This window comes from Ctenocephalides felis, unplaced genomic scaffold (assembly GCF_003426905.1).
Source record: "Ctenocephalides felis isolate EL2017-DRISC unplaced genomic scaffold, ASM342690v1 CF-g0.4_SCAFFOLD_01604, whole genome shotgun sequence".
Taxonomy (NCBI): Eukaryota; Metazoa; Arthropoda; class Insecta; order Siphonaptera; family Pulicidae; genus Ctenocephalides; species Ctenocephalides felis.
Window position 1 is genome coordinate 34,435,892 of NW_020537758.1, and position 27,982 is coordinate 34,463,873.

At 23.7% G+C, this 27,982-nt stretch overlaps 1 protein-coding gene across 1 annotated transcript in view; it reads right to left on the reverse strand.

Annotated features, from left to right (window-relative positions):
• The window catches only part of LOC113373652 (prominin-like protein), a 127,083-nt gene that overhangs the window by 63,684 nt on the left and 35,417 nt on the right, over positions 1 to 27,982 (reverse strand). Inside the window, exons 3-5 of the mRNA XM_026613936.1 lie at positions 22,180 to 22,571; positions 15,015 to 15,228; positions 12,515 to 12,643 (exon numbers count right to left, since the gene is read on the reverse strand). Coding sequence (XP_026469721.1) covers positions 12,515 to 12,643; positions 15,015 to 15,228; positions 22,180 to 22,393 — 557 coding nt within the window. The 5' untranslated portion in view covers positions 22,394 to 22,571. The remainder of the gene's footprint in view (positions 1 to 12,514; positions 12,644 to 15,014; positions 15,229 to 22,179; positions 22,572 to 27,982) is intronic.

A 27,982-nucleotide genomic window follows, 5' to 3' on the forward strand; every position in this document is an offset into this window, starting at 1 on the left:
TTTCGATTAACATATTTTTCAATTATGACGACCAGCAACCTCAAACAAAATAATATCTTTCAAAGTCTAAGAAAAACTAAATAAATTATTAACTTTTGCATTGTTCATGTTAAATTAAGAATATATAACCAAAATTCAAATAGAATGAAGAACAACCTCTGACCAATGTATTTTGCGCTGAACTTGTGCCAAGAAATGTAACAAAAAAGGGTAAATATAAAAAACAAAATTCAATGCATTGTAATAACGACTCCTGTTACCCTATAAACAATTAATCATAACGTGTTAACGTTAATAAACATTAGAGAAAGCAAAATATTTGGAGTTTATATTCATAAAAATATTGTGGATAACGAAAGTTACCTCACAAACTAAATATAATATGTTAAACTAATACAATAAATAAAATTAACGATTTTACAAAGTTAAACTAATAAAATTGGAATATTATAATTTTTGCAATGCAAATTATGTACAACAAATTTATCAATATTATAAAAGAAAAACAACATTTCATTATCCATGTTTATGAATATTAATTCATGAAAAATGGATCACGCAAATGGAAATTTTAAAAGATGGTGTCAAAATAACTTGAAATTTAAAAACAAATTTTGTCAAATTAGGAGTTATTCCTTTAGTCGTATAAAAATCGAGCGTTCATGATAATTCTATAAATATAAATGCAAAAATTAAACGAGTTCTTAAGAAAGTAGGAATGTCTGCTGCACTAAACACAAACAATTATAAATCCAAAGAAGAGTAAAATTTCATTGTAATTTTAAACCATTATAAAAAGAACTTGAACGTTTGTGTCTATACATTTTATTGAAAAAAATCAGAACATAGAGCACTATGGATAAAAATAAGATTTTTCAGAAGTTGTTCTGATGATAAGAGATTCACCCTTAGAAAACTATATTATTTAATATAATCAATTCCAGTGAAAGAACTACAAAAGGAACTAAGCGAGCACAAAGAAAAAGCTGCTTGAAGATCTCTCAATCTTTGAAGTTTATTGGGTTTTACTTTGTGAGAAGTTATAAATATAATGAAAATAAAATTTTTCATGTAATGAATGCAATAATATATATAACAATATGTTTCAAAAGCGAAATAAACTATCAAGATAAATATATATATATATATATATATATATATATATATAATATAATATAAAATACTGAACAGAATTTGGTAATTACACCAAGTAATTGTGACGACGACAGCAGAAGTAATAAATAATGAAGGTAATAAAATTGCATGTGCATTCGAAAATAACTTATAATGAAATTAAAATCTTGAAAAAATATTTTCATAAAAAATAATTAAAATATAATCAAAATGAAAAGTATAAATTAGATTAAAAATGATTCTGTTTATAGTACGCTATGTGTTACGTGAAAGAACATAAATCAATGCAAAAAATCACCCAAAATATATTAAAGCAATAATTATTTATTAAATGTGATAATTGTATTGCATAAAATCAATTTATGTACTCGTATATCTGAATCAACATAATTTTTCATAAATATACTTACAGAACTGTAGTCCATGTTCTGTGTTTTTAAATCGTTGATATATTGATTGGAAAGGTCCTGACAAGGTTTCGCACTTTGGCAGTTTTTAAGGATCACTAATAAATCTCTTTTCACACCTCGCAAATCTGAAAAAGAACATATTTTGAAAATTCGGAGATATAGGTACAAATCAATAATTTCAACTAATAATTCACTAAAATAAAGTAATTATCAAAAGCAAAAAAATTGAAGAAACCCAAGTGAATTCAAATATTATACGATCTATAGATTTTTTTTAAAAAATAACAATGGCAAGTTAAAATTTGGCAATTTATACGCAGAAGTTATTAATCCAAAAATATGAAAATCAAACATGATCATAGGACATATGCACATCTTTGCACAGATTTTTAAATTTTAAATAATTTTAAAATTCTATACGGTAAGATCCAGTAGTATGCCCTCAGGCACGATGCCATGCACCACTAGTACGATTCATGTCGAAAACGATTTCAACATTATTTAGCATCAGTTAGAATAATTAGATAAAGATACTTATAATAATAAAACTAAAAATTAAATAAAAATATATGACCCAAGGTTATAGGACCTTTTGATAAAAATACAAATTATGGTATAATTTATTTGAATTTTTTTCTCCATTTACCTGATTCTAATGTTAAAGCTAAACCCCTTAGTTGCTTTGTAGTACTTCTCATATCCTCAAGATTAGTTTGAACTTCAGGCAACATTCTTGCAACTTCTTCCAATCTATTTAATGATATAAGTTGACTTTTATCTGCCAGTTCCTTCGTCACAACAGCAGCACTTTCTGTAAAAAATTAAAATTGAAATGAAATAATTGAAATAAATCATTGCAACAGAATAAATTTTTCGATTAAACTCACAGAATTCGTGGTAATGCATTAGAGTTTAAAAACAAAAATACGATAAAATTTTTGTATAACTGACGATGAAAAATATTATGCTATAAGAAAATCCATTTCCAATAGAATATGATCACTCACAATACTTAAAACTTCTGATGAGATATGTCTTGATTTTAAAAAATGTAAAATGTATAAAAATTTATACTATAAAATTAATACTAATTGTACACTTATGATACAAGTCATTATAGAAAACCAAACATAAATATTCATTGGACACCAATTACAAGAATGGCCATTAGGAGGAACATAACCGATGACGAAAAATAATCACGTAATTCAAAATCAATTTAGGATCAATTACAAAGCTCTAGGTCAAACTTAAAAAGCGATATGTCTTGATTTTACGAAAAATAAGCAAATATATAAATCTATGCCTTACAATTATCTAAGTGGAGCTAAAAACTGAAAGGCTTATATGTATGTTGGGCAATTTTGAGAAATAGTGATGATGTTTATAATGAAACGATTCTAGATAAAACTTCTCTACGTTTAACTAAAAAACATGATTTGACCAAAAATCTCCGATTTTGATTTATCAGAATGTAGGTAGTTATAAATATAAAAATTCATAAGTATTTAAATTGAGAAAAAAACACAGTTATCTCATCGCTTTTCTTCTTGCTATTATTATTACTACAGATCGACTATTTTTCCACGTCATTTTAAACATTCTATGCAGTTATAAAATAATACAGCCATTATTTAATATGCAAAAACCAGTACTGTTTTTTTTCTAAAATATGAACTGATTAGTTTATAACTAATTTCAGTAATTGATACTACATAGAAATATTTTTTTAATTATGAAGTTTTAATATTTGCTTATATTATTACCATCAGATTAAATTTTTAAAGTAAAATCATCAATTTTTGCGTTAGGTATGATAAATTCTTGATATCGAGTTTGGGGATTATTTTTGTTTTCAAATTTAAAAAACAATTTCGACAATATAAAATATAATTCTTTAGTAAAATTATTAGCAAAAAATAACAAATCTCAAAAATAATTATGTAATTTTTAGACATCAATAATTGAGCAAGAATTGTATAAACTGACATACATATATAAAAAATTTAAATTATTTTGAGGTAGACAATGGAGCTCTTTTATAAAATAAAATCAAAATACTATGAAAATATTTTCATCGAATTCATCATACTGTCAACTTTTATTATTCAAAATGCACATAACAAAAGATTTAACACACTTCATCAAATATGGATTTCAGAATATATTCATATCAAGTACAAAGAAAAGTTCAGATGCATGGCTATGTGTATACAACAACAGTTAAATTTTTCTGCTAAGACATATTTTATTATTTTCATTAAATTAAACACATTAAATTAAACAACAACCATTAATTTGCCGTTAAACCCTCAGTGTAGAAAGTATAAAAAATATGATATTGAAAATATTAAGATAGATATTTATATAATAATTAATTTGAAGTTCAATTTTATTTTGAAAAATAATACAAACAAAATTACTGTTTAGAATATAAATTTGAATAAAAGATAATAAATTCGTTACTAAAATTTGATTTAAAATAAAAATGAAAAATAAATGACAACTTCAACATATTTTTCAACGAATATATGAAATTACATAAAAATTTTAAAAGAAATATTTCAGTTAGTTATATAGAAAATATGTAAGCGATATGCTTATTTTAAGGTTTTTGCATGTAATTTAGAACGTTGATTCTATAAATATAAAATAATTACCATGGGAGTTATGTGCAATTTTTAGTATTAGGCCCATAAAAAGATTATAAACTTAGGAGGTATAACACAAAGACTTCAAAACTAAAACTTATAAAGTTTCAAAACGTGATCAAAAAATAAAATAGCCAAGAAAACAATAACTATAATGGAATGTGTACATTTTTATTAAAATGAAACATTTGATGTTTTGAATTTGTTTTAACCGATTTGTTAGTTATTAAAACTATATATAGTTATATTGGTACTAAAATTTCAAAAAAAATGTACCGCACAAGATGGAATGATAAATATATTTTGAGACGAAAGGGAAACTTGTGTGGATTTTTATTGCAGAATGAGTACGTGTTTCACAAAGCCACCAAAAGAAAAATAAAAAAGAAAAACAGATTAAACTAAAACGATAAAGTATATTTCTATAATACTATAGGATGAAGACAATTATTAGACAAAGCCAATTAATTAAATAAAAGCACACATATATATATATATATATATATATATAAAACTAGAAAAAATAGTACTTCCACAATATAGCTCAATACTCCGAACAGACAAGTTATTTTTAAAATTTCACATGTTATTTAAGTACATTCGAGTAGCAAATGCAACTAATGGGAAGCTTTAGCGATTTGACAATTTTATAAACTAAAACAAACTATTTTGTGGAACAACCGAACTACATTGACCTCATCAAAGATAATAAAAATTTATATATACTATTATAGTATATAAAAATATAGTTTATACATAAAGTTTGGGAAATGATGGAGAAGACAAATTCTAAAAGAACATGATAATTTAATAACAAAAATTGAATTCAGTTTTTTTTTAAATATTAATAACAATGATTAAATTATATTATTAAATTAATTATTTATGTAGTATTGAGTTCAATTTTGAAATTATATATAAATTTATAGAAAAAAATAGAAATACAGAGAATGGAAATCCAACTCCAAGGAAATAAGGACAAAAACTAGATTGTTAGATTCATCTTAAATAAAAAAGATACAAGGTTTTCACAGGCATAATTTGTTTGTTTATTAATTGTTTTATTAAGATTGAGAGAAAAAGATTAATGATGAGTTAAAATTTATATAAAATATGTAAGTGGATAGAAGTCTCCTATATTATAACAATATAATGTATAATATACTATTTGTATAAAATACTAAAAATATTACCACATAAATATATCAACAATAGAAAATATCCAAATTAAATATTTGCAAATACAACTTAAGAAATATCCTTATTCTCAAAAACAACTTGCAACATGCAAAAAGTTAAAAAAAAGAACTACCGTATATTAGTTCAAACATTTATTTGTAAATATAAAATCTAAAGCATTCTAAACATTAATTCAATTAAATTTTCACTATATTAAATATTTTTTATGTATAAAAATGGGTAAACCTGCCTCTATAAAAAAAAACAACAGACTTTGCGTATTAAAACATGCAAATAAAATGTCGAATCCAAATCGGTTCAGAAATTGTCCCCAAAACATAGCAGATTCATTTTTTTATAATCGAAAATTATCAAAAGATTTTAAAACAAATGTAAAGTTGCAAAGTTTTATATCAACAGACACAAAAAAAAACAATATTTAAAAATAGCAATATAAAAAAAAAACATGTTTCCCATAGCCATTTTATGCATTTGAATGATTTAAGTAAATGAAATTGGTTACACAAAACAACTTTATCACCCCCAATAGTGATAGTATTAAATCTTCATCGCAGTTAATATTCAAATATAGTTATACTAAAAATTGAATTATTTTTAATCTATATTTATCTCTGAATTTGCTAAATTGCGTCAACAGATGCAACAGGTTAAATTAAAAATGTAAAATAGTAAACAATAAAATGGTTAATATATCAAACCACAAGCTGCTTAAAAATATGCTAAAAAGTTTTTGAATCTCAAGGAAGTGAAAATATGAAATGTTAAAAACACATATTTCAGCAAGAAACATATTTTATGTGAATTTATATATGTAGAAGTAAAACTATACAAATTTATTTCAAAACTGAAATATATACATCAACATACTGAAAGTATGCATCAACTCTACAAAAATTTTGCAATGTACTAATTAGAACCAAAACTACTCGATCAAATAATATAAAAACCAAAATAATCGAGAATCAAATAATTAAATCGCTATTTCACCTGACTAATATCATTACGAAGATGATTTTATGTAATTTTCATAAGGTTTCATAATAATGTGCAAAATTTTGTAAATATATAATTGTTTATATAATTTTAAAAATATTAAACAAAAAGTTTAAATGGCATTTTAAGCCACGATATAAATATATAATCATATTAAAAATATTTTATTTATTATAAATGATAAACACAGCTCGATAATAGCACGAAAATCACTCTGGGCAACATCGAAAACGTTGGACCAGTAACAAATAATTTACTATTTTTAACATCATAGTCCAATTTTTTTGTAAAAAAATATTCGTAAATGTTTCTAGTGTATTATATGTCGACTCAGTTACTTATTTGAATATATAAAATAATAATTTTTATATTCTTATTATTAATAACATTCATTCGCGAAATGTACCTTGAAAATATTGTCAACACTATTAGTATATTTTTGGACAATATGTGTAAAATGTAATTATTTACCTTTAAGTGTGTTAATCAAATTTTCTCGTAATTCCTTGAAATTTTCTATAAGCAGGTGATTCATATGTTGGTTGTATCATTCAAAAACACAGTGGCGTCCTTGGTGACATATCGAGCTGCTTGAGGTGCATCTTCAATGCCTTCTTGCATATAACTGTTAGTTACAAATGCAACTACGACACCAAATCTGTGAAAAATTTTTACTGATTACTTATTGAGTAGAATAAACCTCTTATTAAAATAAATATCACATTGTTTTTTATTATGTAAATTTATCAATCTATAATATATCATATAATCATATATTTTGAAGTACCACTAATGACATACTATTTCATTAGTATTATAATATTTATATACACACACATATATATATATATATATATATATATATATGTATTACTAAAATATTATATAAAGTAAGAATTGAGAAGACAACAAAACTATTTTCTGCTAGCCTTAGCAATAAAACTACTAAAACTACTACTATATACTGTTTTAGTTGAATGCTATCAATTATTACCATGTAAAAATATTTTTTGAAAAGTTTTGAAACGATCCTAGTTAATTCAATATTAAGAAGACCTTCACAATAACGAAATTATTCACTTCAAAGTCATTAACCAAATTATTATTCTTAAGACTTTATTAGTTATTTTAAAACATGTTGATCTAATTTTTCATTATTAATTTCATAAAACAAGATTTAGTAGAAAAGAAACAAATTCCACAATAAAAATATTCAAAAAAATAAAATTGAATTAAATAAAAAGTAGTAAAATTCAAATAATTAATATTATGTTATGAAAATACAGTTAAAAAATTATTTTATTAAATAAATATACTTATAACCAAATATAATCCAACAGTTATTAGTATGATTTTCATTTGGTATACAAATACAAATTACCAAAAATTGCGATTTAAAAAGACTAGAAAATTCATTCACATAAATGCTTGCAAATAATTTAAAGTAAAAGAAATATTTAATAATTTAAAAAAATAACTATGCACTTGTTTTGTTTGCACACATATAAAAAATAACATTAAGAATTATTCATCATAAAATAATTCATCATAGATTAATGCAAATCAAGCCAATGAATTACAGAATAATGGATATATAAATTTTAAGAAAAATGGAATTAAATTGATGATTTAAAACGACAGGAATTGTTGAAGTTTGATACTAAACGCTCTGTGTCTACTATGTTTATGTATATATGTTTGTCTTTTGTTTTATGTAAAACAAGTGATTGTTAATGTTTGTAATGAATGTGATTAGTTAAAAGAATATATAATCAGACAGTCTGTTTTTATCCTTCTGCATAAACGGTTGTATTATTATTCACATAAACTTTTAACATAAATTCTACAGGAATGGGGCATAAAATAGATTATTACTACTCTGAAAGACGTTTTTTTTTGTTAAATTAACTACCAAACTACAAGTGGCTATTATAATTGTTAAAGAAATATATATATATATATATATATATATATATATATATATATATATATATATATAAGCTAAAATTGTACAGTTTAAAACCTCAATAATAATCTAATATTTCAAAAATTAAAGTGCCTGATCTATTGGTAATTTGACAAAGGACCATTGATTGCGGAACATTTAAAAAATCAACAGATCTGAAAAAGTAGAGATTATATGTGAAGTCAATTTTCACATGAATTTGGGATTAATATATGAGTTTCAGGAATAGTTTTATCACTATATTAATTTTTAAAATTTGTAATCAAATATTTGTAAAAGATGATACTAAGGACAAATTTCTCCTATCAATCAAATTTTTAAAAGCAAATCTGTAAACATGTATTACCAATTAAAAATACTGTTAAAAATTTCATTGACATTAAACAATAAAGATGTAAAATACTTTAAGTAATAGCACTCAGACTGAAATTATTTAAACAATTCTATTCAAATTTTGAATTCTCTAAAAAAAATATCAGCAGTAAACAATGAAGTGTTAAAATGATTTCTGCAAAAAAATATATTTAAAAATTGAAAGCCATTTTATGTTTCCTAAATACAATGAAGAGTATTATTCGGTGACATTATGACAAAAAGTACTTATAGTACAAATTCTTTTAATATACGATATTTATTATCTTATATTAATTTTTTATATGCATTCTACAAAAATAAAACAAAAGCAATAAAATGTTTATCATTTTTTGAGTCAAAACAGACTCTCTCCGGAATGCAATATTCGATAAAAAATAACCAAAAAATACTGCTGACAGACCTTCATATGCAAATTAGATTATAAAAGCGATCAAATTTATCACATAATTCAAACTTCACATTGCAAAGTTATTCTTTATAATTAAAACGAAACTATACATACATTCATTTTAATAAACAAATATTAAACTTTGCAGTGCTCAATTTTGGTAACCTATTATATTTTGTAGTTCACGCATTGCAAATGTTAAAAATTCGACCTTGAAAATTGTTCGAAAATACTTAATTTTTAAATTCATGCTGTTCAACAAAGTAATAGATATAATATTATTAGGAGATAGATAATATTGAACGACATTTGAACTAAAGTTTGCAAATTAAAATACTCCATATATCGGAGATCCAAGACATATAAAAAAGTACGTATCACATTATTAAAGGTATCATATATTTAATCACTAGCAAGAATCTTCTGCAAGCCTTCGAATATTTCCTTAAATAATTAGTAAAATATAAAATTAATGTAGATAAAAAAAAACAAATAAATAGGAAACAGCATTTAAAAATATCACATATAGAAGATTATTGCTGATTTATCCTAAAATATATGTTTTAACACGTAGTTTTTTTGCGTTAATTACAAGAGAGTAATTTAAAAATATACGAATGAATTGTTATAAATCACTGCTGGAATGAATATTTAAATATTCCATGAAGTAATTGGTAAAATGTAAGAATATCTAACTAATTAGTATCAAACAATATCATATTTAAAATTTGTAAACCAACCCATCAAAGTGTTAGTCATATTTTATGAAATAAAGTAAGTAAGTATAGTAATTTTTCAGAAACAATTTGACAAAAGGCAAAAATTCTGAAGATACCACATTTAATTATTATAAGCAATTTTGTACTATACAACAAATGCAAGTATAGTATTATATTCATAAATTAATATCCCGTCAGAAAATTAGTAATATTACACTTGATAATTAAAACAATGATTTACTAATATCTCGTTACTAATTATGATACTCTATATTGCCCGCCAGAAATAGTTCACATTAAAATAAAAATTTCAATCAAATGATTAATATTCAGTAATTAAATAAACAAATATAAATTTTACAATCACAACCGAATGATACATTATTCCTGTACAATTTATTATCAAAATATTTGGTAATATATTGGTTACCTCATAGACGACTACATATAATGAACATAAGTCTTACTAAAATTTACTGATAAAAAAATTAAAATAAATTGCGACCACTGCAAAAATACCAGTATCGAATAAAAATCACTCGAATAGAAACATTCAAAACTGCACTCGTGAGATTTCTGAAAATCTCGAAATCACCAAACGATAACATTTTCAAAAGCTATAAATATCATACAAACAGATTATTTTTTAATTCTTTATCGGTATTTAAAATATGTTATAATTTTAATTGAGATGTAGTTAGATTAATTCAACAGGGTAAAATTTGGTTATACTATTCTATTATTATTGTCTATATTGTAATTTAATTAAAAAAACTGATTAACTTTTCAAACTTTTCCCTTCATAAAGACCGTAACTGTTTCAACTCATTTTTACAAAGTTTATTTAATTTTCTGTTCTTTATGAGACTAATAACATAAATTTAGATTCAAATATGTAGCGCTGTGATGAAAATTTAATAAAGCTCGCGAAGAACATTTTTAAAAAATATAGTAAAAACTATTTTGCAGACAAAGATGATTTATATAAATCTATTACACTCGGTCCTCGTTCTCATATTATTGTCCACATTTAAAGTATTAATTTTAAAACAAATGGAAACATTTCTCGGAAAAGTATGATTTTGAATAAAGACTACTTGTAATAATTGATCAAAATGTTAAAATGTTAAAAAATAGGGTCATGATAGAATAGAAGATCAAATTCATTATTGAAATTTATCGAAATGTATGAACAAATTTATAGATTTTTGTATTTTAATTGAAATGAAATATAAATTTAACTTAAATATTCAAAAATAAATAAATAATTATTTGAAGATATGAATATGATTGTGAAATTTATCAAAAAATACAGTATAACCAAAAAAATTAATAATAAAAAAAACACACGTTGTGGCTTTCGAAAATGGAAAACAATTACATAAATATACAAATGTACGGTGTTCCTGATACGAATAGAAACCTTGCTTTGACGAAAATTGATCACAACACAACAGAATTTTATAAAAACCTCATTTTATTAAAAAAAAATTCAAAATAATAAAAAAACGCAATGATTAGAGATATTGGTAGATTTTTAAAAGATTATTGCAACTGTACGAATTGTAAAATAATTATAAAATTATAATTTAGAATATTTATCTACAAAATAATCAAAATTTGATTTCAAATTATTTTGTAAAAAATATTAGTTGATGATCATGCGTTGTTTTGCATATTTATTTATTTTTTCTATCAACTTTATATAAGCAAATAAATAAAATATGTTCAAATGCAAAATATATAAAAAATGCTGAATAACTAAAAAAAAATTGAAAAATGGTAATGTAACTTTTGACAGATCAATTTTTTATAATAAATCAAGCTCAAATATTATAAAAGCTTTACATTAGTTCAAACGAGATTTGTAATACAGAGAAATTTTGTTAATGAAAAGTAATATTTTTGCAGAATTATGAAATTGTCGTATCATCCGTAAAGAGTATAAATTATCTAAAAAATTATAAATACGAGATTTAGAAATGCGAGCCAGAGTTTTGAAATTTTTTTTAGGAGAAATTTTAAAATCCATTTACGAAGATTGCAAGCGAAAATACATATTCGATTTGGAAAGAAATAATTATAATAGACATAACTTTGTAATCTCTAAATAAAATATCAAAACTTTAAGTAAGATAAAAGAAGTTGATGTCGGTTTACATTTGATTATTGTGTGTATTATGGTAGGGTTCACAAAGGTCCAATTTAACTTTCATATTATAAAATCAAACCAACTATAAATCACAACAAACAACACATGTCAAACGAACAATTATCCGACTATGTTCGGTAAAGCTTCCAGCTTTATCATCATTGTAGAAATGTGTTTTAGTACTGTTTTCGAAAATTTGGGACTTTCTTCTTTTTACTCCATAAGCTGGGTAAATTAGTATGGCCAGGGGGCAAACCGGAGGGCGGAAAAACAATTGCATTATTCAACTATAAATTTCATGGATACACTTTTTACAGAGATAACACTGTAAACCTTAATATGGTTTGTTATACACCTTTTTCCCTCTACTTTCAAATATTGTTGTTGAAAAATTCATAACTTCACATGTTTTTAAGATATCGTTCGAGGACTCTATCACATATCTCTTTTAATTAAATGAAATTTCAAAATCGCAAAAAATCAATGTTTCAATTCAATAATAAAATCAATTTGTTCTCAAACTTACACCATGGCTGTGGCAACAATTATAAGAAATAGCCCCAAGTACACCCTCCTGCAAGTATCGTGCTTTTTGTCGAATGGTTGCGATCTTGCCCCACAAGAACCAGCACAACGACAGCAGCAGAAACAAAACCTGTTGAAAAATCCCAAATTTTATTTGATTACGAAGAAACATTATAAAAACTAGATCTATTAAATTGAAAATTCTAAATATTTTTCTATATTATTCTTTGGTTAAATTATCATTATCATTAATTAACATTGATCAGCAATATTTTTTACAACGCCTTTGGTCTGCTCGTGTGTCTGCTCAAGAAGGCAATTGGCTATTTGGAATTTTAGTCTGTTATATGTTAGTCGATTTTTATTTTTTTTAAATATCGTTAAAGACATAAATTGTATATACTTTCAATATAATGTCAATTTGATTTAATCAAATAATATATTAAAATTTTTAATTCTAGAACCTAGTTATCAAATGGTATGAAAAAATGTCTTATGAAATAATGGTTGAAATATCTCGTATTTAAAAAAATATACCGAAAAGTTATTACCGCTATAAAGTATTTTTCCAGTTATTCTTATTCGAATGACCTAAAAGGTCTTTCAAAATAGTTGTCAAAAAAAGGTGCTTCCTAATACAGATATCGCAATATTGCAAGCCAGTCAACGTGATAATAAAGAATGCCATTATTATGACGAATCAATATCATACAAGAAGGCGATTCAAATATCAATTTGCTAATCTAATACATACACAAAATGCTAATTTACAAGATCTCGGAATTTATTCTTTAAATTTCGTATTTTTAGATTACTATACATTTAAAAGAAAGTGATAAAATAGACAACGTAATTTCATCAATTGCTTCATATTTTTAATTTGAAAAAAAAAAATAAAAAGAGAGAAAAAACTATGCTGTATTAGAAATACACTAGCGTTTTAAAAAAAGATTGCTTCTTATATTTCTTGTCTAGCGTCGGAAAAAAGTGTATAAAATTACATATATTTATATAGCACACTACCATTTCAGACACAAATAACAACAGTTACAATATCACCAAAAAAACAACAGAAAGACGCACAAAAACGTTTTGCAAACCGAATATAAAATATTACAAGACAAATAAAATAAGTAATAAAACTTAATAGCAAAATTTAATACAAAAAAAATAATAAAAAAGGTAACAAATAGGTTTTCTATATATATTTATTCAAAATATTTTTTTCATGTTTTTTTTCTCAATACTTACATTGCATCCAACGAAAACCGTATGGAAATATTACAATATCATGTAACCATAATTATAAATTCGATTTGCAAATTCATATACCATATAAAGCTAACTAAATACAACATAAACTAAGCAACATTTGTAAATTGCTATGTAAAATTTTCTTCATTTTCAAAGAAATAAATTCAGATTTTGATTAATTTATTTGTCAAAAAATAACTATTCAAATCAAAATTATGTATTTCAAAAATGTGAAAATATTTAAATGGTTTATAGCACTTTCAAGAAATATAAAAAGTTTAAACAAGTTCCGAAGTAAAATTTCAGAAAACACAATATTATAAATTGTTATAAATTTCAACGTTTTTATAAAATCTTTAAGATTTTTTGAATTTGTTCAATTAAAATTTGTTGCTTTCTGTTCCAATAATTCCAAATTATTGAAAAAAACTGAATTATAAATAATCTAATAAGAAAAATAATGTAGTAAAAACATTTGAAACTATATAAAATGTTTTTATAATAAAAAATATCGTAAAATATAAATCACATAAGTGCAAAATTATATGAACACGTACTTATAATATGTAATGCAAAATCGATATAAAAATAGAGTATATCATTGGGCTTCTTAAAAGACACAAGTAAAAAAAGTCAAGTGCGAAAAATAAACATATTTCAAAAGTAACAATTATAAATAAAGTTATAGCACAGCAACTTTAATCGTAGATTATGAATTCATCTGCAAGTTATTTCTTTTTCCAATGTTTTTTTTCAAACATTCTTTCTTATAAAATGATGAAGGTAATCAAGAATTAAAATAAAAGAACTAATTCTGAATATATTAGAATGACTACTTTTAAAACATATTTTTTATTAATTTAAAAATCATTTAAATTTGATGTAAAACGACACGACTTATCCCATATTACGAAATATATCATGCATTATTAACAATGCAAGGGAGGAAAATGTTTGTACCATTCATTAAAATTTTAAATAAAATATGCTTCGAGTTAATATGAGTTACGTATATATTCATTAAGTGTCAATTTAATTAGCACTAGACACAATATAATATTAGATGATTTTAATGAGAAATATTAAAAAGATCATTCAAATTGCCCTCTGTACTTTCTCTACGTTGTACAGATAAGTTTAATAAATTTTTAATAAGCTTTCAAATATACATGTAGATACAAGATAGTTATAGATAGTATTAACACGTAAAAGGGTAAAAAATATTGGATTAAATTTTGTGTACAAACCCGACAATCGGTGTGATGATAGCAAAAAGTAGCCCAATAACAATAATAGCTATCACAGCAGCATAGTGTTGAAGAATATTAGGCCAATCATCCAGGGCGTCATCTTTGACAACAATTTGGTGGTCCACAACGCGGATTAGGCCCTCTGGAAAAGCCTTTTCCCCGATAACGCTATTTAAAATGACGTGTGTGGCATTGTATAAAGGCCCCATACCTAAAAGAAAAAAAATTATTAATTGTAACTAATGCAGAAAGCTTCATTTCTTACTCATATCTGCCTATCCGTCAATTTTTCAGTAAATTACAAATACAAAATATATTAAGATAAAAGTATATACAAAAACAAAACCTGTCAAATGTTTTTTAATTGCATATTCAATCATGTACAGAATCTAATATATGACAAAATCTAGTTTATCAATAATTGTACTAAATTAAAGTAAATTTTACTTTATACATAAAAAGTAACAAAAGTTCAAAGAGTTTTTGAAAAAGCAGGTAGGTCGAAGTTTTGAGGGCTATGTATCGACTCATTACGTTATAATCAAATGTTAATGAACAATATAAAAAATATGGGCTAATAAAATTTAATAAAGTAAAGCTAAAATTTAGTAGTAATTTATGATGAGATCTTTTACTGTTTTTACCGTAATTCTCAACATGTCATAAATTACCCTCAATATATTAATATGTATCATTTAAAGCTTAGTAAAAATTATTATAAAATTTAAAGTTCTAAATAAAAATTCATTACGAAATTACTAAACAAAATAAAATATCCGATATACATCAACTTTCTCGATAATAAAAACATATTAATTTATAAAAAAATATATAATTACAATTCATATCTGATATTTATTATAACATCCAGCTCGTGGCGGCGAGTATAAATTCAAACATGTTCAAATAAAATTTTGCTATTCGGACTTTCCAATTCAAAATAAAATTTACATTCTTGTTTTGATGGACAAAATTAAATCTATAAATATATATACTTATAATTATGTCTAACATATTTCAAAATTAACACATATTACAAAAATTTTGGCATGTGTTTCAAAAAATGTTTTACGACTTCTTATCGCTTCAGTATCACTTATACTTGTTGGATAAAAAATAATCGATGAAGCATTCAATTTAGTTTGCATTTTATAGGAGTATCAATCAGAAGTAAATTTAAAAAAAACTGTTCCAATAACTTTTAATAAAAATTCTATACACTTTAAAATTATTTTGATTTTGTACTTTTTATACGTCATGTTCACTTGCCAAAGCTCTGCCAGAACATTACCCAGATATAAAAGAAAACTCATTCTACAATAATCTTCTATCAATATAAAATAGTGTCGCCTAATTATTGTCAATAGTCAACTGATTCTATATTATTAAAACCTGCATTCCAAAAGTCTTACATCAACAAAGTCTTGTTAGGATACTTGCAAAAATTATTGTTTAAAAAAGTTCACCAACATATGTCATAAGATAATTGATGCAGTATTTTGTTTTTTGTTGTTTTCATAAAAAATTGCCAAAATAATTGCAAAATACATCAAAGTCAACTGTCAACTATGTAATGAAAATGTTCGAAAGATACCTGTAGGCTATCAGAAAAGAAATAGAAAATAGATAGAAAACTTTAATATTAGTAAGTGCAATTAATTAATAATTGTTGCACATCAAAATTTATATATTTGAATAGATGACTGTATAATACGATATGTTTAAAAATACTTTCAAGTCAATAAGCCTTGAATGAATATGAATTTCAATGTTTTCATAAAATCTAACTTTAAATTTATCTAGAATATTACAATTCTAGAATTGTAGAATCAGCTTATTAGCCTAATAAAATAAAAGTAGAGCAATATTTTGTGTCTATAATATAAATAATAAATCAATGTAATACATATTTACCTATTTGTAAAAAATGGGTTGTATTTGTTAAAATTATAAAATATAATGTATAATAACTAATTTGTAAACACAAGGCCGAAAAAAATCTTAAATTCAAAAAAAATGTATTATTCTTTCTATGAGTTTAGGACAAAATCACAAAACCCATTATTATATTGTAAAAAAGCAAACTAAAGGAGACAATTTGGTTCATTTGGTGAAAATCTACTAATATTACAATGAAACTAATATTAGCTAATGGGGGGATGTTGCAGCAAATCAGATGTTGACTTCATCCAGCTCTTGCAATCATTAAGAATAAAATCCTACACCAGGCCCTCAACATTCCATTTATATTAGAAACGATTCTTATATCTTTCATTATTATTTTTTTAGTTTTGGTCTTTGTCTGTTAAAAAGTCAATTTTTGCAAGTTACTTGATTCAATTATTAGATCTAAAAACAAAACAATACTTGGTAAAAATAGTATAAAGACTATTTAAAAAATGATCTAAAGTAATCAAAGTGCCATTTATATTAGAAACGATTCTTATATCTTTCATTATTATTTTTTAGTTTTGGTCTTTGGATGTTAAAAAGTCAATTTTTACAAGTTACTTGATTCAATTAATCGATCTAAAAACAAAACAATATTTGGTAAAAATAATATAAAGATTATTAAAAAAAATCACTTATCGTAATCAAAGTTTCAGAAAGTTTCAGAAGGCGCAAAATAATAATCAATTTACGAATAAAATATAAATAATGGTACAAGTTTCATAGCATAATTCCATGCAGTTATTAATAATTTAACTTTTGCAATTAGAAAATAAAATGCATTTTGCAATACAGGGTACATGTATATATATATATATATATATATATATATATATATATAATCAATGAAGCATTTCAAAAAATTAAGTTATAAATAATATATATTTTGAAAACAAATATATTCTAAAAGTCAAATATTTCTATATTCAAATGAAATATTGCACTAATTTAAAAAAATAAATAAATTATTTCAAGTGATGAATCATTTTCGGATAATTGTAAAATATTGCATATCTAAATAATTTTATTGATTCCTGATAAAGTAAAATAATGAAAACAATCAATCGTTCAAACAATTTGAATTAAGTTTCTTGTGATTTTAACACTACATATGAGAGAAGAGCCTTTTATAAGAATCTTTTCTGAAAGATCTGTGACGGGGAGTTTGAGGATATTCACAGTGTTCTTGAAAAATGTTTATTTATTTATTATTTATTATTTCTATTCAAAATCTTGTTTAATTTTAAAACATAAAAATTACTGTAAAACGAGTAGCATTGTTCAAAAAATCTATTTTAAAAGCATGTTTTTGGTAAACTTATTGCAAGGTCTGTTTGATTACTAATGAAAAAGCCAATAAATCAACTCAACTTCAAAAAGAAATTTTTCTCATTCGGATTAAAACGTGGTTCGTGCTTATAATTTTATTATAAGTGTAATTACAAAACTAAAGTATCATTTTGAACTACGATCTAAAATTTCTTTTAAAAAAACATATCAGGATTATATTTTTACATAATATCAATTTAAGAGCAAACCGACATTTTATGGAATATAATTTTGATTAAAAAACAAAATCAGATTTATAGTATATATTTAGACTAATTAGTGTAAGAATAAAACACAAGTAGTGTATTAGTGAAGAATATTTAAAGTATTGATTGAATAAAATCAGGTTTGTAGTAGTATATATTTAGATTAATTAGCATAAGAATAAAAAACAAGTGTATTAGTGAAGTGAAATAAACAAACTACCAGTGAATATTTAAAGTATTGATGAATAATTCTGTACCTAAAATAAGAGTAATCCCCAAGATAAAAAAACGTGACAGAATAATGTAACTTAAAAAGTAATAGAAATAATATAAAAATAGTATTCCTACTGTTGTATTATGGCAAATGGTAAAAAAGTGGTAGATTATTTAATTTTAATCAACCTCATCTTATGCAAAATATAATGATTTAAAAGTCAAAATTTTAAAACATATTATTTTTTTACTATCACGGCGAGGGTAGTAGCTATAGAAATTTACAATGTAATAAAATTTATACATTAATCACCAAATATTTCGGGTGTAATTAAAACGATTGTTTCATAAATAGTACAACTGACTAATGCGAATTAATATCGTTCTGTATTTCTTATCAAACGGTACATCAAATTGTAATTCTTATTTAGAATAATAATATAAAAAAATACCCATTATGTTAATAGAATTGAGTATTAAATTTAGAAAAAAATGTAAATATTATTTAATTTCATCGACGGCATTTAAAAAAATTCTTCATAACATTGGTTGGCAAATACATTGAAAACATAATAAAAATATATTAATTAAATGATTTAAATTAAAAAAATAAAATTATTATTTAAAAAAATAATTATGAAATATCCAAGCATATTATATTATATATAATTGAATTCCTTTAACAAAACACACAATTATTTAACAATAATTCAGATGTGACAAAAGCAAGTCAAATAAATGTAAATGCTTGTATTGTAACCACTACTACTATTTTTAATTTTTAATATAACATATATGTTCAAAATCATTTCATAATTCATTATCAATAGAAATTTTATGAAGAAAATTATTACAACCTGAAATAGAAATTGAGAAAAACCTTATTACATTAGTCATTAGTCGTTTCATGGTAACACGTGGTGTTAACTAATAAAAAGTGTATAAAGTTTTTGCTAGAAACTCGAATAACTTTTAAAATGGAAAATAGTGATAAATAATGTATATATAAATAGTGAATAAAAACGATAAAGTTGACGATAAAGTGTGGTACCCAAGTCGAGGATAGTGAAGAAAATCGTTATTAAATCAGATGATACAGACAAAAAATAATTAACGGACGACGGTTTTGGCAAAATAATTATTAGTTAAATATGATTAAAAGTAAAAATTTCCGTCTTATTTAAATATTTTATGGAAAAAAATATTTAATGGGCAAAAGAGCTTTACCAGAAAACTAGTGGATTAAAAAGGAAACTCCACAGGCGAGATAAAAAAAAATTGAAAAGCAAATTGAGAAATCAATTTAAAATCATTTTGTTTGTAAACATTACCATTGAATTAAATATCTATTTTGGAAAAAATAATTGAAAATTTAACAATATACATTATCCGAAACACCACTCCCACACATATACAAATATGTATTATATTTACTAATTGATAATGTAGGATGATGGTAAGTGATAAAAATAATTTTAAGCAATTACTTAATCAATGAACAAAATTCTTAGAAGATACCATTTTCAAAAGAGTAAAAAATTTAATGTAGAAGCATTATATTGGCTAAAAATATGTTGGATGCGTTTTGTTAGAAAATGTACAAAAATTTTTATATGACATCAAAGAATGATATTGAAAATTTTAAAATTCTGAATTTATCACCACGTAGAGATAGACCCAAAAAGTACGAAAATATTTTATCGATACCTGTATAAAAATCAGACAAATTACAGCAAAATTCATGGACTTATTACGGTATACACCACCTGAACATCATGATTACTTCAAAACCTTTTTACATGCACAAAATGGGTTGAGAATTATTTTGTAATGCATTTATATTGTAATTTTGCACGTTATGTAAATAATTGAATCGCATAAATTATGTTCCTGATGTATTTCAAAATATTTAAACTAAGTTCAGCTTTGTTTTATCAATTAGAATCATCCTACTTATTAAAAAACGAATATTATTCACTTAATAATTGCCACTATTTTAATAGTAACTAGAAATTTAACTACTTAATTTAAATACAATTAAGTAGTACGACACGTTAACATCGTATACTTGAATTTTTAAATTTTCTTAAATATCTCCATTTTAAGATAAATGGAATTTCAAAATAAACGGCTAAATATACACAAATCGAACGAAATCCAAATCTATTGAGTTGTCCAAACCCAAATTAAATAAACAAAAAGCATGAGCGTGCTTTTTTTATATCAAATAACTACTCGATCTAATATAACGAATAAAAATTTTGATGTAAAATAATTTGCCCAAGAAAAAAATAATATACAACATATAAATTCGTGAATTCTATCTCATATTAGCTGCGTATTTCAAAAATTCGTAACTTCATAATATATTATATCTTCATAATAAATCATTAACTACCCGTATAATTATTAAATATACAGACAAGCCAAAATAATCGAAAAATATATGAAAAATATTAATATGTTTATGTAGTTTAAATTTTTAAAAATTTTAAAGATTTAAAAATTGTAAACATTTAAAAGTTGAATAGAAATGAATCAAATTTTCGAAGCAAAAAAATCAAACAGAAACTAATAAGCGTTTATATGCTTTTGTAATTTAATTAATTATATAAAGCAGGCAATAAAGCATAAAATATTATATTACATAGTACCTGGAAACAAACAAACCGATGTTAAATTAAATTTACCTCCTTCAATATTTGATACAATACCAAAGCGATATTTCTTACTTTCGATAATGTGAAATAAAATAAAGTACATTAATGTATGAATAGATGATAAAAACCAACATGCAAAAATTATATATTTTTTTAAAATGAACAGAAAGAAACAGCAATCTTAAAATATATAAATTAAAAAAAAATATTGTTGGATAAAGTTATTATATTTTAAAATTGAACAATTTTGTTTATAACTCTTCCATGCAAATAAACCATTATTTGATGCAATTAACGATTTGTAAATGAATTTTTCATCTTCAATTCAAATTTGAAACTATACACAGATCCAGCCAAAGTGAAAAGTTATAGGTTAATTTCATTTAAATTTGTAAAACGTTGCTTCCTACTATTTGTCTAATTATTAGACAAATGATGTTGAAAGTAAAAAAGATATAATAGAAATGGTTTTAAAAAGGTAAAACAAATTTAACTGTGCTAAAAATAGAAAAATCGCGGTCGACTCCCCTTAATGCTTACTTACAAAGTAAATGTAAATTTCGAGAAATTCTTGCTCTTATGTCATTTTATTAGCTGCAATAATTTACTATTACTGTTGTCAATTCTATAAATGCAAACTAAATTACATAAACTAAATAACAAAAACTAGGTAACGATTTGAAGCATTTTAGAAAATTCAATGTTATAGGTTGAGTTAAAATATCATTTTCCAAGCCTCATCAAGTAGAAAATAGTTTTGTAACTTCATGATAAAAGTAATAAATTAAAATCAAATCTACCTACCACGTGGTTCAAAAACAATTTTTTGACTTTCATATTGTGGTCGTTGAAAAGATTTAGCATTTTTCCAAATTGTATATTCCTTCATCCTACTGCGGTCTAAAGCCCGCCTTAGGGAATCTTTGGCCTCCTGAATGGCAGCATATTGTGAATTAGCCCCATTTGCGGCAAGTGCCACCAAAAAGGCAATCAAACCAAATAACAGTTTTAAATGCATTATGGTCACAAACTAAAACTACTTTATTTCATACATCCGCATGAGGCGGTCACAGATAATTTGAACACTAAATTCACTAAATTAACTAAGTTTACAAAACCGGTTTTTAAGTTTTCATTTAAGATATTTTCTAGGATCAGCCTAGGTCAACTATCCTTTCAAACTTCCTAGGATGCTCCTGAAACAAAAAAAGCAATTTGTTAATAAATGGTTCTGACATTTGAAAGTCAAAATTAAACAATATTTATATTAAATAAAAAGGAAAGAAGAAAAATGCTCGCAACTAAATGAAAATATTTTTACAATATCTAAAAGATTTTTAATACACTACTAAAATATTAAAATTAAAAAAAAATATTTTTATTCACAAAATATCAGCGCTTAAGACGAATGCTAATATAAATGAATCAATTTTATAAATAAATTGATTTTATAGATTACTCTAATGTTACACAAATTAGACAAATATCCTTATATATTTTGATACCATATAAATTGTATTTATTGCAATAATCAAGTTCTAATTCAAATCGTATAAGAAACTTGCAAATTAGTTATTTTTGTTTATAAATTTGATAATTATGATTATTTGAAAAATCATTATTATTGTTACTTAATACTTAATCATTAAGTTATGAAACAAATTAAACCGATGTAAACCTATCAATTTAATGAGCTCCTATTTTTTGGTAGTCCTTTCAAACATGTTTGACTACTATCTGTTTCTATTTATATAAAATTATACATATGTAATAATAATTATATATATATATATATATATATATATATATATTCTTGCAAAATTCATCTATATTAATTGACAGATAAAAAAATAGTTGAAAATTTCGAAAATAATAGTTCATATATTAAATTTTGTTACCCAAATTTAGAAACAACTATACATTTTTTCTACAAGTTAATAAACGAATCAGATAAAGAAAATACTTTTAATTCGAATGTGCAATTCAATTTTTTTAAGAAATATGTTTTGAAATTATTACTTCTTTAAATTACTGTGATTTTGTATTTTTAAAAGCCAATTCAATGAATGTAAAAATATAGACATTTGCTTATATATACTAAAATAAGTATAATTTTTTTTTAAATAAACAATTTAAATAACCTGAAAATGATTGTACTATACTTGAGCATAAGAGAAACTCTGAATATTGATAGAGCATTATTATAAGATCAAGATTATCAATATAATCTCATTACTATTCAAACAAATTTTTCAAGCCACAATTTTTAGTTTTCCTATTTTTTTTTCACCAAAAATCTATAAAAATAATAAAATATATAGCAAAAAAAGTGAGGTTTACCGAGTTGCAAAATTACAAGTATAATACAAAAAAATAAGTTGTACCCAAAAAATATAATAAGAAATCGCGCTCTTCAAAAGAAATGTTTGTGGTCAGATTTTAACACTGTACATCAAATCACTGTATGAAAATTTGCAAAACTAATTCAGAATTTCGTAACTATTCAAAAAAAATATATTTAAGGCTCTATTTTCAATTTTAGATCAAGCAAAACAAAAAAATCAACAAATATACGAAACTATAGTTCAGAAATGGTATAAAATATTCTCTCAAATTATTGTTTAATGAGTATTGCGAATAAGTGAATTGTCCGTATAATTTTAGCACGAGTAATACAAAAACTGTGGTCAAAAAAACTACAGTATTGACTAATCTTTTTTGGTTCAAAATACAACCCACACTATATAAAGACCATATATCCCTAAGTAAAAAATATTTAACTAAAATTTGTAAAAACTAATCTTTTATAAAAGCATTTTAAAACAATTTAGTTTTATTGATACATACAGATCAATTAATCTTTATATATCTAAATTAATAGCCAAAGTGAACATTAGCAATAAAGTATCAAGTAAGTGGTGCAGAAATTAAATAGATCAAAAGTTATTGATTGATTATTTCATAATGAAATATAATTATTATATTAAATTATAAATGTATTTCAAATAGAAAAAATGCGAACTTGCATTCTTAACGAAAATATTGTATTTTTGGGAATAAACAAAGAGTTATACTTTCGCGAAAATTCAAATTGTTCATCAAATACAAATATTAGAAGAAGTAAAACACTTTTCTAAACTTCCTAAACTTGGAACATTATAAGTAAACAAAATTAGTTTGTTAGTAACTACTATTTAGGTACAAAGCTATGAAAAAACTCTACAATGCAAGATAATTACAAAAACACGAAAATTTGTTTTTAAAATGAGCATTAATACATTTATTATCTTGACAAATATTAAAATTATCGATATAGTTAAACTATTGAAAATCTATAAAAATATTGTTTTACATAACATTTGTTAAAATTATTTATATAGTAATATTTTATATAGTAATTTATTTAAATTTAAAATAATAATATAAGGAAAATAATAAGAATGATCAAAAATAGGAAATGCTGCAGAATATGCATTCTAATATTCTACAGAATATGATTTGATGACATAATTTTGAATTTGGCTGATTTTGATTTCATTTTAACAATTAGATAACAAAATAAGCACTAGATTATTAATAATAAGTACTATTTTGAAAAAAAATTAATTACTAGACAATTACTTTTTACACATTTATAAAAGCAAATAAAACCTGTCTTACAGAATCTCGAACAACATTTTTTACTATGTATGTAATTAAAATAATTCAATTATTTTAATACAACAGTAATGTATTGTTACTTTGCAGAATATTATTCAAAGTGAAAGAAATATATTATTCATCACTGCATCATGATTCTAAATCTCAGCCGAAACGTATGATATTAAATAATAAATTTAAATAGCAAAATTTTTATTATTTTTGTTAAGTTATTAAACCAAATTCAACAATTATACAAAACATATATAACGATAGTAAATCTTCACAACTAAAGATAAAATGCTGCAAAAAATGTCTACTTAAATTCATGATATATAAAAATATTTATTCAAAAGTTTTAACGGACGAAAATAGTAGGCAATTCTTGAAAGATTAAAAAATCAGATCTCTACCATCACTAAATGAACAACTATATATTACAAGCTATCAAAAATCATATCGTTGAAAACTTAATACACATTTTACATAATAATCGATAGAGCACATGAAAAACTCAAAAAAATATGTTCAAATGTATTCATATTACATATTAAATTTCATTTTTTGAATTGAATGAAATTATGTATGAAATTACATACATACATACACACATATATATATATATATATATATATATGCATATGTATATATATATATATATATATATATATATATATATCGTTGTTTAGACTGTTTTAAGCACATTTAGAACGTAATATCGTATTGTATGACCGTGTATATAGTTATGAGGTATTTCCCATTCTATTTTATTACACCAGTCTATGTCAAATGTTGCTCAAACTAAAGCAACGTATCCATGATATTTGAACAAGCAAAAATCATTTTGATGTCATAACTTGCAAATGCTATAAAGTTCTTTCAAAACCCTAATGGTTAATTATAATATTGAATTAATCCTAATGAAAGTTGAAAATGCATAGCCATATGAAAAAAGAAATAGGTTGATATATTTGAGCAATGATAGTTGTTGAACAATTATTTCATGACAGAAAATGTTACAAATTATATAAATATTAAGATAAAAAATTATATAAAATATTAAGATAAAAAATAGTAATTTATTAAACTAAAATATCGTTAAAATTCTATCAAAAATTCTAATTGTTATATAATATTGAATGAATCAAAATAAAAGGTTCAAAAAACTGGATATATTTACATTCAGATAGTTGATGAACGATCGTCTCATGAAAGAAAACGTTACTAATTATATAAATATTAATTATAAAAGATATATATATATATATATATATATATATATATACATTCAGATATATACATTCAGATAGTTGAACGATCGTCTCATGAAAGAAAACGTTACTAATTATATAAATATTAATTATAAAAGATATATATATATATATATATATATATATGTATATATATATGCAATATTTAGCTTTTTATTAAAAATATAAAGTAAATTATTCACCAACGGGTAAATCGCGCAAATGTAGCGGCCGCGCAGTGTACTAATTCCTCGCGGCCGGTTTTTCAAAATTTTAATTCATTATATAATTAGAAAACATAAAATACATATTAATTTATTATATTAAACTTGAATATCGTTAATTATTATAACTTTATTACAGTAGCAAAATATTTTAATAACTAGAAAAATGCATTTTGGAAAACACAACGCGTTACAATTGCATTTCAATATATTAATATTGATTCAAAAACGTTCTCGGTAGAGATCTCTATTTCATTGCAAAAGTTGTAAATTGTTTAATAAAATACAAATTTAAATAAGTGTCAAATAGTTTAAAAATCTATAAAATATATAAAATAAACCTGATATTGTTATACTCCGATAAATAAGTTTAGTCACAGATGAGAAAATTGCACTGTTATTTTACAACTCAAGGAGAACCTCAGGTTTACTCATCTGCGATTTTGATGAATGTCAAAGTAGTAGATAGTCAAATCGAACCTCTTAAAATATTATAGGCCTATGAGAAGCGGTTTAATTATAAAAATTAATTATAAAAATTAATGCGAGATTTACCCGTTCGTGAATAATTTACTTTAGGGGGCGTCCATTAATCACGTGAGGTTTTTAGTGGAAAAGGGGGTTTGAAAAAAAAAATCACAATATCACGTGGGGGAGGGTGGGGCATAGTGAGATATCACGTGTATTTATTTTTTAACTGATTTCTTTAAAAAAAATCAAACATGTTCAAAAAAAAAAAATCAAAAATCGTGATTAATGGACGCCCCCCTAATATTTTTTTAAATCTATTTTTATGTTTGTATAAGCCAAATATTGAAATAAATATTCATAATTATTTTGAATTGCATATATGTCAGAGACAAAAATTGACATCGACTGTGTCGCCATGAGAAGGTATCACAATATAGCAAAATGAAAAAAACTTAGCATATTAAAAAAGATAATAAAACTTTAACAAAATTATCTGCCACATATTAGCTGTGTCAAGCTTCCAATTTAGGTCTAATCAGACACGATGAAAGAAAAATGGCCCAAGTGCAACGTAGTGGCCCCATGCAAAAAGACGATTTGTCCCATACTACGAAAATCTGAAAGATAATTCATTCATACAACGTGAAAACGAAATTCAACTGTTTTTCATATTCTTTTTTAGCTATTAATCAACATTTAAACCATTTTCCATTGAATAATAGAACTCAATTTTACATTGATAGAGACTACTCCAGGCTTAACCTCTGGTGGCAAAGTTATTTACCCGGGATATCAATTCAAGTCACAATTTCATTGACAGACTCATTAGGCAAACAAAAGCTACTATTCCACTAAAAATAATTAGGGTCGTCCCTAGTCCAACAAAAATAGCAAGTGGCTGTAAATAATAATCAGGCTTTTCAACAATAGCAGCAAATAGCTGTTAAAATAATTAAGGCTCTTCAAGCTCAACAGCAGTATCAGCAAATAGCAGTATATTTTTTAAGTTACGAGACAAAAAAA